The 12,951-nt window shown below is 49.1% G+C and overlaps 1 protein-coding gene across 1 annotated transcript in view; it reads right to left on the reverse strand.

Annotated features, from left to right (window-relative positions):
* WT1 (WT1 transcription factor) overlaps positions 1 to 12,951 on the reverse strand; it is a 31,727-nt gene that overhangs the window by 14,880 nt on the left and 3,896 nt on the right. The window contains exons 2-4 of the mRNA XM_057379990.1: positions 12,037 to 12,159; positions 11,747 to 11,849; positions 5,980 to 6,057 (exon numbers count right to left, since the gene is read on the reverse strand). Coding sequence (XP_057235973.1) covers positions 5,980 to 6,057; positions 11,747 to 11,849; positions 12,037 to 12,159 — 304 coding nt within the window. The remainder of the gene's footprint in view (positions 1 to 5,979; positions 6,058 to 11,746; positions 11,850 to 12,036; positions 12,160 to 12,951) is intronic.

Raw genomic sequence — 12,951 nt, forward strand, 5'->3', positions numbered from 1 at the left:
GACCAAAATCACCCCAAAATGGGCCAAAATCGCCCCAAAATGGACCAGAGTCACCCCAAAATCACCCCCAAATCCCCCTCGGTCCCTACGCTGCAGCTTTCTTGAATTTCAGTCCTCACTCTGCATTGATAGCAACCTCATGGTGAAATACAGTCCTTGTTCTTCCAACCTTTTACTCCACAAACCCATRATTTATGCCACAAAGTGTACATCACAGTTGGCACACTTGGCTCGTTTCATATGGCTGCAGTTTATATAGGATAATAAAAGCAGTGATAGAAGAACAGATACAAATCTAAATACATTATTAAACTCAAACCCCTGCTTTATTGCATGCAAGAGAGAAWGAGCAGATGCAATGCCACATACAGGAGAAACACAAGTACCTGATGAATTTATACCTGCAGGGCATTAACTAAATGGAAATCTCCAGAGGGTTGGACAGTCCTTAACTTYCATCTCTTCTAGCCAGGCACTCTGTGTTTAACTAGGCAAAGAGACAATGCCTTATAAGCTTAGGGCACCAAATCTGCATGTCTAATAAAGAAAAAKTATCCTGGTGGAGTTCAGGACTAGATGAGAGCCTAGACCCAACACAAATTTTAGTTTGAGCAAGGACTGAAGGATTTGGCCTCACAGTCCAGCTCTGCCTTTATTTGTAAATATAACAACTCCCTTTAACTTCAATCRGAGCTGCTCAAAGGCAGAAACGGACTGTAAATATTTAGAGTTTGGGTTAGTTGGTGAAAAAAAGGACTCAGTATATTTTGTTCTCTGGATCTAGACAGGCAGACCTGGAAAAACACAGCCATAAAATGGAATTCTAGATAACTGGGAAACAAAGGCTGATACTTAYGCAACACAGAACACTAAGGAAGAGCTCTGTGCTGCAAAATATTTCGAAGCACTTGCATTTACCATTAGCCCAGCAAATCCTTAACACTCGCAGAGTAGCTCTTTTAAAATGATTAATCTCGGAGTTGTACAGATTGTACAGAGATTAATAAAAAATGAAGGGTTTACAGATGAGAATGTGTGATGAAAAACAGAGCAGCTTTAGAGAGCTGTATCAATCTAAGTGGTTATAAAGAAAAAACCTCATAAAAGATGACATTCTAATCTGAATATTTAAAAAAAATAATCAAGCTGAAATTTCTCTCTCACACCATTTTTACTTTGTAAAACTGAAATTGCCTGTCTAGTTTATAAAGCAGTTACAACTTAATCTGRAGAGTTAAGCTTTTTATTATTATTTCATAAACCAAAAAAGGGAATCTTTAGGGCACTCTGAGGAGAGCTAGAAAATTTCAGAAGAAATGTGAATACACATTGATTCATGAGTTTCAGACTTGGAAGAATAAAAAAAGCCAGAAAGCAAGATTACATAAAACAGGCACCACATTAAGCTTCAATTTAATTGTGTTTCAATGCAGGAACAGGAATTTTAGGGTTTAGAAACAGAGCCAAAAATGAGGCAAAGTGAGGGTGTGGGCTAGTCCCGTTGATAACAGAACATAAAGGAAGAGAAGTAGAGTTAATTCCCTCTGCTAAAATATTTACCATCCTAGCACCCTGGGAAAAAGTATGTATGGAGACAGCAAAAAAATCCTGATTAGTTGTATAGAAGATCCTGTTTCTGCCTGGTTTTTGTCTAACACTATTATGGAGGGTGGAGTATGAAGCTGCATTCTTATCTGTTCTTTCCAAGGCAAAGGAATATCAAAAAATGTGATTTCACAGATTAGAGCCCTTCTGTTGCTCTCAATGAGAAGATCAGCTGCTTGATGAAAGGAAGGCTCTAGATTTCAGGGGACCCTTGTGTTTCTGACTTCAACAGCCATCTTTGGTTTTGTTTTTTTTTACCACTGACCTGAGTAGAAAAAGGATTTCACCAAASTCTTTCCTTCAAACAAGACCATGGGGTATCAGGGGGGGAAAGGACAAATTCAGTATTAGAGACAATAGGACACTGCCCATTTCCAGCTCATTTTGATTGCAGAACTGAATCCAAGTGAGGAGATTCTGCACCTCCAAATGTTACTCTAAAATCATCAAAGCTAAACAGAAAAACCTATACAATTCACTCCTAAACAAAATAGGTTTTCCCTGTCTTGTTTTAGATGCAGTTTTAATAGTGTTCTTCAGAGATCATGCCTAATTTTCCTTACCACGAACCTAAGAAAACAGCAATAAATATCAATTTCCACAGAACATGCTGAGTGTTTAACATCCAAGCAAAACCAAAAAGGGAAAACCAAAATTTTGTCTGGTTCTATGCCCAGTTTCAGATGACTGTTAGAAATATGGACCAAAGATTTTAATTCAAGCAGCTGAAGAGATAATTGCTTTAAGTCTTGCTGCTGGAAATGCAGCCACACTTCTTGTCTACCATGTCGTATCATTTCCTGCTTGGTATCAGTTATTTCATTGCCAATTTTACACTTAACTCATCAAAATACAAAGGAGGGGTTTACAGTCTTGAGATCTACCACCACTATGAAAGGAAGCAGTGCTTTTCATAGTGTGCAAATGAAAAAGCAACACAAAAACATGAAGGACAGAAACCARTGGCAAAGATGCCCATGAATGTGGAACATTTATTTTGAGATGTGAGATATCAGTCAGATGGGACCCACTGACTTTCCTGCAACAGCATAAATCTGAGCCAGGCTGCTCCCAGCCAAACACCACAAAATGAGGAACAAATCATCAGCAAACAGTCTGAGGAGATAAAATCCAATCCCACAGTGAGGTTCGCTGCCTTAATAATGAAGTTTTCCTTTCAGAACCTAGAAATTGCCAGTTTGTGTGACAGTTCACAGACAAGCCAGCCTTCCCTTTGGTCCATCCAAAGTTCAKAAGGTGACTGAGAGGTCCCTGGACAAACAAGCAACACAAATAACACACAGCAGCTCACAAAGCACTGTTCTTCCCTCAGGTGAGTTGTGAGAACCACTTGAGCTGAATCAGCTCAATCCGTTCAGAATTCAGAGCCCAAGTGAAAATCTAAAATGCAGATTCAAGGCATTTGGGCTCTATGGTAGCAGTAGGGGGTTTCTTCTTCTCCAGGGACAACCCTTGGCAGAGGGAAGCTCATCTTGGGCCATCAGACATCCTTTTGGTTTTCCAGCAAGTAGAAACATCTAGAACTCATGGCTGCAGCCTTTTCTATCTGCCTCCCTTGTGGCACCTCTCCTCCCTTCCCCTGCCAGTCCATCACGGTGCTGCACTCTGGCAGAAGACARATGTTTATTTTATTATTTTAGATGTTTCTCTTCACCATTTAGCAATGGCTGGCCAGGATCTCTATTCCATACCTTGTACTGATCACCTCTTCTTGTCTCTCAGGCCATGCCTTCCACAGATTCCGAAGGCTTACAATTACTGAAAGCACTCAGAAACCAAACTCCACCCAGACAAAGACACTTCTTGCCCTCGGTTCCAATATCCAATATTAGCATATCCATGAAAGAAAAAAAAAGGAGGAAAAACAATCTTTCAAGGCCTTAAAGCCACAGGCTGAAGCAGATAAAATCATGCAAGAGTTTATTTGCCAGGCTCTGGCTGCTGATGATATACAAAGAGAACTTCAGAAGCTTGCAACTCAACAGGAATGATTTTCACAATGACACCAGACAGTGTCCCTTGCTCAATTTCAAACTTTTAATCTGGGWTGAGGAGATTCTGGAGCTGATGGCTCAAGTATTGGCAAGACTGTAAAGAGCCAGAAGCAGAATGCTCTCAGATAAACTGCTAGACAACTTCAGCACAGAAACTGCCAACTAATTCCACCTAAATTGCACTACAAAAGCTTCATTTCAGTGTGTTAAATTTATGCTGAACATGAACCCAGAAARGCAAGCTACTGACCTGGTCTGCTATCAAGTATAAAGTGTATGACCCATAAGTTTTATATAATTGTAGAGCTCTCTAACTATTTGCAGAACTCACTGGCAACGTTTCCTTCCTTCTTAAAATGTGCAAAAGTCTCACTGAAGCCAGGAATAAGTGCTGGGGAGAACTGAAGGCAAGGAGCTAAACAGGCACTGTCATCATTGGACAGAATCTAGAAGCTCCATATTTCAACAGGAAGATTGACTCCAAAATTCTTAAATTACAACTACGAGATTGAGAAAAGCATCTGAAACACTAAACGCCTGGGAATCACTTATGAACAGTTCATATATTTTAAAGATGTAAATCTTGGGAAGAATACCTTATGTACATGGCAACTGAGATTGGAGGTACTGTGTATTGTAACTCTCAGCCAGAAAAGACAGATAACTATTTTGGCTCATATTACCAGTGATGAGGCTATGTCTAGCACTGATTTTCCACAGATTCTACAATCTTGGCCTATACCAAAACTTTCAGCTTTGTTTTACCATAGATCATTCATCTTGATTTTTTTTTCCCCTCTTTTCATGCATCCTAGGTCACATACTTTACACTGCTAACAGTCTGACTCCTGGACAAGTAAGAAGCCATTTATTTTGTTCAGTACTCCTTTAATATTTCTATTGTGACTTTTTTTTTTTTTTCACTGAGTTCCCCAAAGAATAACCTCTTCCTTGCTTTAATAACTTGGACCTTGGTCAAGGTTGATGTGTTTCTCCATTTTGCAGGATATTTTCTTCAGAAGAGACAAAACAGTGTGTCTAATATTGCAATGACTGATCTTTAAAGGCTACAGTTTAAAGAGGAAATCAAAAATACTTACAAAGAAAAAGTAGGAAATAACCTTTAGAAAGAGGGGATCGGCAGCAAAGACAGTGAACTGCACACAGCTGAAGGGTTTTTGGATCTTCTCTAACAAGAAGAAAGCTCCTTGACAGATTTCTCAAGACTCAATTCTCTCATTTACTTCAATGCAGATAGTTTACTACGCTATTATCTTCTCCCTCTAACCTTCAAACACCATTTGTGAATGAGCTACAAGCAGACCCATAATTATTTTTTTTTCCTTTATCGCAGTACAGCATTGTACACAAAGTCCATCTTGAACAAGATTTTCACGTTCACGGACAACTACATGAAAAGCATCTGTGCAGGCTTTTATCATCCTCTCCTGCCGTTCCCTTGAGACTGCACACATTTAGACGCTGAGAACATCTCAAAGTTGGCAATACCTGCTTTCAAGCGGGGGAGYTTTCAAAGCCAATTATCTCCTCAGAGCCAGAGCAGTGAATTATCTGCTTTGAGCAGAGCAGGCGATTTGTGTTTTTTCCCTTGGCTAAGATCAAAAGGTGGATGAACCGGGGCGAGGATGCGGCAGCGATCCCGAATCTCCGGGGATCTCCGGGGATCTCCAGGGATCTCCAGGGATCTCCAGGGATCTCCGGGGATCTCCAGGGATCTCCAGGGATCTCGGAGCATCCCCGGCCCCGCAGCAGCGATGGAGGCGCCGGGCACGGTGGATGCGGAGATGGAGGCGCCGGGCACGGTGGATGCGGAGATGGAGACACCGGCACCGGAGCGCTCCCCGCCAGCCCGGCGGGGCCCCGCGGCGCCTCGGAGCCTTCCTGCCCTCCCGGCCGCAGGAAGCCCCGCGGGGGAGGCGGGCAGGAGCCCCTTCCCGGCAGGTGGGAGGGCGACAATGGCCGCAGGAAGGAAACCGGGAGGCGGCCGGGCCGGGACACAGGACGCAGAGCCTGGCGAAGGCAGCGAAAGGGAAGAGGGATGGTTGGAAAAGGCGACGGCTCAAGGAGGAGAGAACGAAGTGGCCGTGGCTGCTCCTCCGTGGCACTGCCCTGCCCTGCCCGGTGCCACCGGAGCCCCTGGCACAGCCAGCATCCCGACCCTTAGCCCAGGCTGAGGCAAGGATCATCCAAAACACAGCCCGGTGATGAGCCGCTCTCAGGACCGGACAGTATTTTTTCGTGCAAGTGACCGGATTCAAGTCATAAAACCCAAGATAAAGTTACCTCAGCRATGCAGTTACACTAGGGCAACAAATTAAAAGAGAACAAAGCTCCTTACCCTTTGAGTGTGGATCCCAAGTTCATTTGATTCCATGTCATGCATTCAAGCTGTGAGGTCATTTGGTATAAATTGTCACTGTTGTGAAAAGATGTAGAATTAGAATTAAAAATACAAGTTATCAAAATCAAAAAGTCAATATAACAACTATTTCTTTGTTATTGGTTTTTAATGTAACTATACAGCAGTAAAAAGCGAATTTATTTTACATAATCCCTTTTATCGACGGATTACGAATTTTAAAAAGTAAAAGRAAATAAAAGAAAGGAAAATCTGTGGATTGAAAAGTCCCACTGAATCTGCAAGCCTGACAATTTGTCAAGAGCTGGAAATGGAATCATAAAACTTTTCCTTACAAAAAAAATAATATCCGATATTGACACATCGAAACGAAGGAAACGAATACAAGCAGTCCGGCTAGCTAACGCAGAGGATTATTTGTTTTAAAAAGTCAAATCTGTTAACTGTTTTAACCAGGAGTGTGAGAGACCACGTGGGTAATGGAGTGAAACAGCTATCGTGACTCGTGATGGATGTTACTACATAGAGGGGCTTGACAAGCGGGAGAAAAATGGAGTGGCTGAGCGATAAACGAAGCTCCCCGCTGGAACAGGCGCTTTCCCCGCCGGTACAGAGCGAAGGCAGCTCCGTTCTCCGGGCAGAGCTGCCCGGTCAGGGGCGGCGGGAGGCGGGCGCGGAGCCCCGGGAGCTCTCCCGGTAGGGCAGGGAGGTTCCAGCGGGGCTGAGGAGGTGCCTCTGCCCGGGACAGGATCCCCTCGGGGGCTCCCCCGCCCCGGGCTCTCCCCTCCGAGCGCGGGGGGCTGAGCTGGGAGCCCCCGGCCCCTTATTTTGATGCTGAGGATCCCCCGCTTACAATAAACGCCAGTCTCCCCGTTGATTAATGACACCTAAATTCGTTGGACTTACGCGATGAATTTATATCATTTTGTTATTAGAATAGAGCATTTTTTTTTCCTTTGTTTTTTACATTGTGGCAGGTAGAAGTGACCTAAAAAAGCCAGATTCCAGTGGGAAGCTTTTGCATATAGAAACAAATTAAGTGACTTCAATCTCGAAGTATGCGTAATATCATTTGTCAGTATCATTGGACACTATTATTCATTAGTGTGTCTGAAGTGCTATTATGCTACTACAATGTCCTGCATATCAGCTCAGGAATTGTTAAACTCTCCTGCAGTTTCCCCATTTGCAATAGCAGTCCGTGCTGGTCTGTGCCAACTACGTTTTGCAATTCCACGAATTCTTCCTGTAATGCTGCTGTAATTAATTCCTCCAGGACCCTGATTTTTATTAGAAGTGCCCGCCCGATGCATTTACAGCAGGAGATTTCCCTTTAACTTTCTTTAGCTTGACAGTTCATTTATAAGAGCCTCCCCCACAAGATCCACTTTTTCCCCTCCTTTGCTTTTTCATAAAGCAATACACTTATTCATCTTGTCACAGCTCGCAGCCACTGTATTCCGTGCCGCCCTTGGGTGACAGTGTCCAACTCAAGGCGCCCCGGGAGCAGCTCAGTGCCCACCGCATCTCTCCGAGTGCCCACCCGGMCAAAGCTCCCCGCGGTCCGAGCGGCTCTGCAGCTCCGGCCGCGGCTCCAAGGCGGAGCCCGAGCTGGTTTCAGCCTCMGAAGGGAGCCCCGAGCCGCTTTCGGGCAGGCTGGGTGGTGTGGAAAGCACGGGGAGATGGGGGCAGAGCTCCACTCCTGGCTCTAAACCCCGCTCTGCCCCTCTTGGTGTMTCCCGAGCGGGGCGCCCCAGGAGAGACCCTCAGCCCTCGCCCCCCTGTCATTCTGCTGCGAGAGGCTGGAGCCGGGGAATGAGAGCAGGGAGAGCAGGTGCCCGTCCCCGACACCGCCAAACCGGCCCGGACCCTACAGCAGCCCGGGCAGCGTTTCGGTCCCCGGCACGTCCCGGGTGGGCATCCCAGGGATGCTCCCGGAGAGACACCCCCACCCTGTCCCACCGGCTGCAGGTGGGATCTGCGCTACCTCTGTGGCAGGCAGCAGCCAAAGAGAGAAATTTCTTTTCTATGCTGAGCCATGGACTTGCGAGGTTTCCATCTCAAAAAAGCCAGGAATGCCTGAGCTTTGGCTAAATCGGCCCTGGGCGGAACGCAGGTGAGCACCGCGCCCCTTAAACGCGGGGACARAAAGGGCCCCACCGGACACCGGCTCTGATTGAACATCTCGCATGTGACATGTGACAAAGAACAGGACGTCCTTGGTATTGACAGTACCGTGAGATGATCTCATGGAATCAACAGCTCCGCTCAAAATCTCGGCTTTGGATGAGGTTTGAATGAGGAGGAGGAAAGCTSGGTCTCTAGGGATATGCCTGCGCTGATTCCAATCTGAATCCTTGGCCCTTCGAACGGCCACAAAGAAGACACTAAAAATAACTTATTTTCATTACAAAGATGCTTTTAAAGAGAAACGAGAGGAAGGGGGGGAAACATTTCTACAGCGGGGATTAATGTAAGTTGGAGTGGAATAAAAGGAAGTCAAAGCTGAGCAAAAAGGGAACTTAAAAGGAAACCAGTAGTAGATCATATAGAGTTTGTTTTGGCCTGCACTGCAGTATTACCGAGTTCTTGACCTCTGCACAGAAAGAGCTATAATCTGAACCGGGACTCCTCCACTTTTAAAGTCTTTGCAAGTGTGACTCACAGTAAATTTTCAACATCGAGCATGTTTACTACATCAAACAGCGCGAGGTAGAAAAGTTCACATCACCATTTTAATGGACCCACAAACGCACACTTGCGATCTGCGTGGGTTTGTCATCCGTGTCCAGCTACCAACCACAGGCGTGGGRCTCCTTGGCAGCGCAGCGGGCCGCGCTGTAAACAGAGCGCAAGCAGCGGCCGAGGCGAGAGATTTCAGAGATAGTTTTRCTTCCAGCCTAAGAATTACGATCTTTCAGCCATTTCTTTCTTCCCGATTGCTTTGCCTCGGTACGGCAGAGAAGGCGAGGCTTTGCAGCCCCGAGTGCCTCTGCAGAGCAGACGGGCTGGCAGAATCCGGGCCGGGGGGTTCTACCGGCGGACGGACCCTCCTGCCCACCCCAATCCCGACCCTGCCCGGCTGCCAGGCTGGGACCGCGCTCCCCGGAGAGTGGGGGAGCCGGGAGAGATCCCTCTGACCCAGCTGGAGCGATGGCGAGGAGGGGGAATGGGAGCATCAGGTGGAGGTGACTCCCTCTACATCTTCTCCCTCTGCTCGCTCGCTCCACCTCCGCCGGTCGAAGCATCACCTCTCGGGTCCTGTTGGACACGGGGGATCTGGGACCGGGCTGACAGAGAGACCGTGCCTGCAAGGCGCTGCAAGGCGGAGCGGACCACAAACAGCGCCCGAGAGCTACTCGGGGATCCTGGAAGACGCAGAAAAGGGGCAGTGCAGGGTACACACCGGCCGCCGCACCACCCCGGAGACAGACAGAGGCAATACCTCCGGCCCCCGACCTCGGTCTCCTCCGCCACATCCCCCGCTCTCCACTGCTAAAGGCGAACGGGAGTTCCTGCTGTCCCCAGACAGCGAGGAGCTACAAACCCCCCACTCTGGGGGTGAGCACCGTGCCCTGAGCCCTCCCTGCGCGCTCCGCACAACGAGCGCAGTGTGCGCAGGGAGGCGAGCAGCGGGCTTGGGCATCAACGCCAGCCCCGGCACTCGGATGCAGCCACTGAGCAATCACTTGTCAAAACACAGCTGTCGAACTCGACCTGAGCTGCGAAAAGCAAAAGAAATCTTCGCAAAGGAGGTGCAGTATAAATATAAATACATATAAATGTGGRTAAGGACAATGCGGTCGTTTTCAGGGCGTCGGCGATGTGGCAAATGAGTCCCGCCCGTTCCTGTGCCGCAACGGTTCATCCACTTTCTTGACCACACTTTCCAGAAGTTTTTTGATGCTTTTGGTGGCGGACAAGGAGAGGCCGCACCGAGCTCAGCCACCTGTGCGGGTCTCGATGCGGGAGCAGGCTTTGTACAGCTGGGGCTGCCCTCGACGTGGAGCAGCTTCTGCCTGACTTACACCCCCACGCATCACTATTGGCTCCTGTGGGGTTTAAAGGCTTAAATCCTTATCTTACTGGAGTAAGCCGTAAACCTCCCAGGGAGCAGGGCAGGATCAAGGCTGAGGTCGAGAGGAAATCAGCCCCGTGGCGCAGCGCTGCCCACTCGCGCCGGGCGCGGGTCCCGGGAGGTGGCCGCGTTAGGGCGGTGACCTCTGTGCTCAGCCCCTGCCCGACGCTGCCTCGATGGAGGCACATGGARCATAGAGCTCTCGGCACTATCAGCGTTCTCCTATCGCAACCACACCTCCAGGTGCTGCCGCTTCCAGGAGAGGGGCGAGGGCGAGCCCCGAGGCCCGCGGTGACTGGGGAAGGCGGCAGCTGCCCAGCGCTGCCCTCCCCAAGCCTCCTCCAAACCATATTTATAGATTTCCCTGAGCGGGGAGCAATCTCTGTCACTTCAGAGCAGGAGTTAGCCCCGCCAATTATTCTGCAAGCTAATCTCTCTGGATAGGCTTCTTTCCTTCCTTCATTACCTCATTCCCTCCTTCCCTTGACGTCAACTCACGTTCATTAGCGAAGTGGCTTCTGGAAGTGACAGAATTTTGTTGTCTCACGTCCAGTGTCTCTTAATCTGAGATGATATAACCGGCCTACAAGAGGAGCCGCTCACGGCTTCCCTCGCAGAGGCACATTGTTTTGTGTGCGAGAGTTACTTAGCAACTCCAAGACACGGGACTGGCTCCAAGTTCACAAAAAGTTGAAGAATAAATTTTGGGAAACTTCTTTTACTCACTAAACACGTTGTAAAACTCCAAAGCCCAGCCCCTATGTCAGATCGAAAGGAAAAAAAAAAATGGGAAGCCGCTCTTGCCACGGGCCCGTCTGTTGGCAAAGAGATAGCTTGCAGCAAAGCTCCAGACGCACCTTTCTCCCAGCAAGGAAATCCGATAGGTTTATTGCCCCGATTTYAATAAATAACCTCCCTGCAGGCCAGTTCCCATCACTCCTGGGAGCCATCGGAACGGCTCTTGGCCTGCCAGACGAAGCCCTTGGAAGGAGCTCAGTTTTAATCCCCTGTACCAATCTCTGCCCGTCTCTGCTGATCACCAGCCAGCGCTCCCACACCTTTCCGGCCCCGGGGAAGAGCTCCGGGCTTGCGGGGACTCGCAGCGCCGGGAGCGGAGAGGAGGCGCGGAGCCCTGCAGCCTGGGGYTCAGCCGGAGTGCCCCAAGCAAGCCGCTGAGGTCAAGGGCAAACCCCAAACTTACTGCACCGGTGGGCTACCGGACAGGCCCAAGGAGTGCGGGCAGCCCGGCTCCCTTTTTCCAGAGCCTTCCGGCACCTGCCGGCGGAGTTTGGCTCTCCCGAGCCGGTAGCGCCGTGCCCGAGCCCCGCCGGGATTCTCCGCCAGCCCCGGCTCGGGAGGGCCCGGGAAACCTCCAAGACATGCGACGGAAGGCGCGGCATCTTTTTTCGTTTTGTGGGGTTTTGGGGATGTTGTTTTGGTTGCGGTTTTTTGCTTGTTCTTTTTGTCGGGTTTGTGTTTGTTTTGGGGAGGGAGTGGTTTTGCMTTGGTATGGCTCGGTTTTAACGTGCGAATCTTTTTTTTTTTCTCTTGAGAAGGGGAAAAAATAAATCTGTTTCCTTGCATAAACGAGAAGCTGTTTGAACGGCATGCGGGGGAGAGACCGCATCCCAGCAACAACCCGCGCACAAGGAAGGCAGGCAGAGGTACCTGTTGTAGGGTGTCCGGAGGAGCAGCGCCTGRCTGCCCGTGCAGCTGTCGGTCGGAGTGTGACAGCCGTACACCGGGGGAGGCACCGAGTACTGCTGGTCCCCTGCGGAGAAAGCGGCACAGAGTTAATCCTTGGGGCGAGTGGACATCCCTCCGCTCGCCCTGCGCTGAACAGGAGGCCCCAGGGCTTCGTGTTCCAGCACCGGGCAGATCCAGCTCTGTGCCGGGTCTGCGGGGGCTTGGGGCGCGTCACTGAGGATTGCCGGCCACCCGACAGAGGGTGAAGTTACCTAGGGAGGGCTGCTGGCTGATGGGATCCTCGTGTTTGAAGGAGTGGTTGGTGAACTGAGCGGCGGGGTGAGACGGCGTGTGGCCGTAGCTGGGGGTGCCGTCAAACGCCACGGTGCTGTAACCTGTGGGATRGAGCACAGCGGGGTCAGCAAAAGCCGGGCAGGCGCCGAGCGAGAGGAGCCCACGGCCACGCACCGCCGCGGGCTCGAAATGCTTCGCGTTTGTCCCACCTCGCCGATCCCCGCGCCGGGGAAAGGGGAAAAGGGAAAACTGCTGAGAGAAAGGACAGGGCCAGAATCCCTGAGCCCCTCCGTTCCCTCTGCCACTGTCCCCTCGGCGCACACATCGCAAGGCTGCGGGCGCAGCGCTCCGCGGGGAAAGCCGAGCCCGCGCCCAGAGAAAGTCGGAAGTCTCGTTCGTGYTTAAAGAGAACAGAACGGCTTCGGTAATAAAAAGGATGTTTTCATTTATTGTTGCTCATATTAAAGAGGAAGATTCCCATCTGCTCAGTGTATTCATCTGGCGTTTCCAATTTAGATGTTACCCTTTAATCTTGCGCTTTTTTTTTTTCTTGTTTTGCTAAGAGCAGCTTTCTGAAGAGTCTGCAATAAAGAGGCGGAATGTTACATGCGAAAATAAAACTCCTCCTTTCAGCGAAAATTGCTCTCCAAAATAATAAACAGCCTATTTTGTTTCCTACACCGAGCAGATTCAGATGGAAAGAGACCACCTCTGCTGACCCCGGGCCGGCACGAAATCGTAAATCAGGTGCTTGGACACCAACTTTCATTAATGACTTGGAGCTGGCTAAACAACTTCAGCTAAAAAAGTAATTACAAAGTAATATTATCTCAGAGACTTCTCGGCTCATCAGCATTTACCCCGAGAACCAAGCTCCTCCGAGAGCCACTCTT

Source organism: Malurus melanocephalus, unplaced genomic scaffold (assembly GCF_030028575.1).
Source record: "Malurus melanocephalus ecotype Western Australia unplaced genomic scaffold, MMel_1.1 scaffold_429, whole genome shotgun sequence".
In the NCBI taxonomy this organism is placed as follows: Eukaryota; Metazoa; Chordata; class Aves; order Passeriformes; family Maluridae; genus Malurus; species Malurus melanocephalus.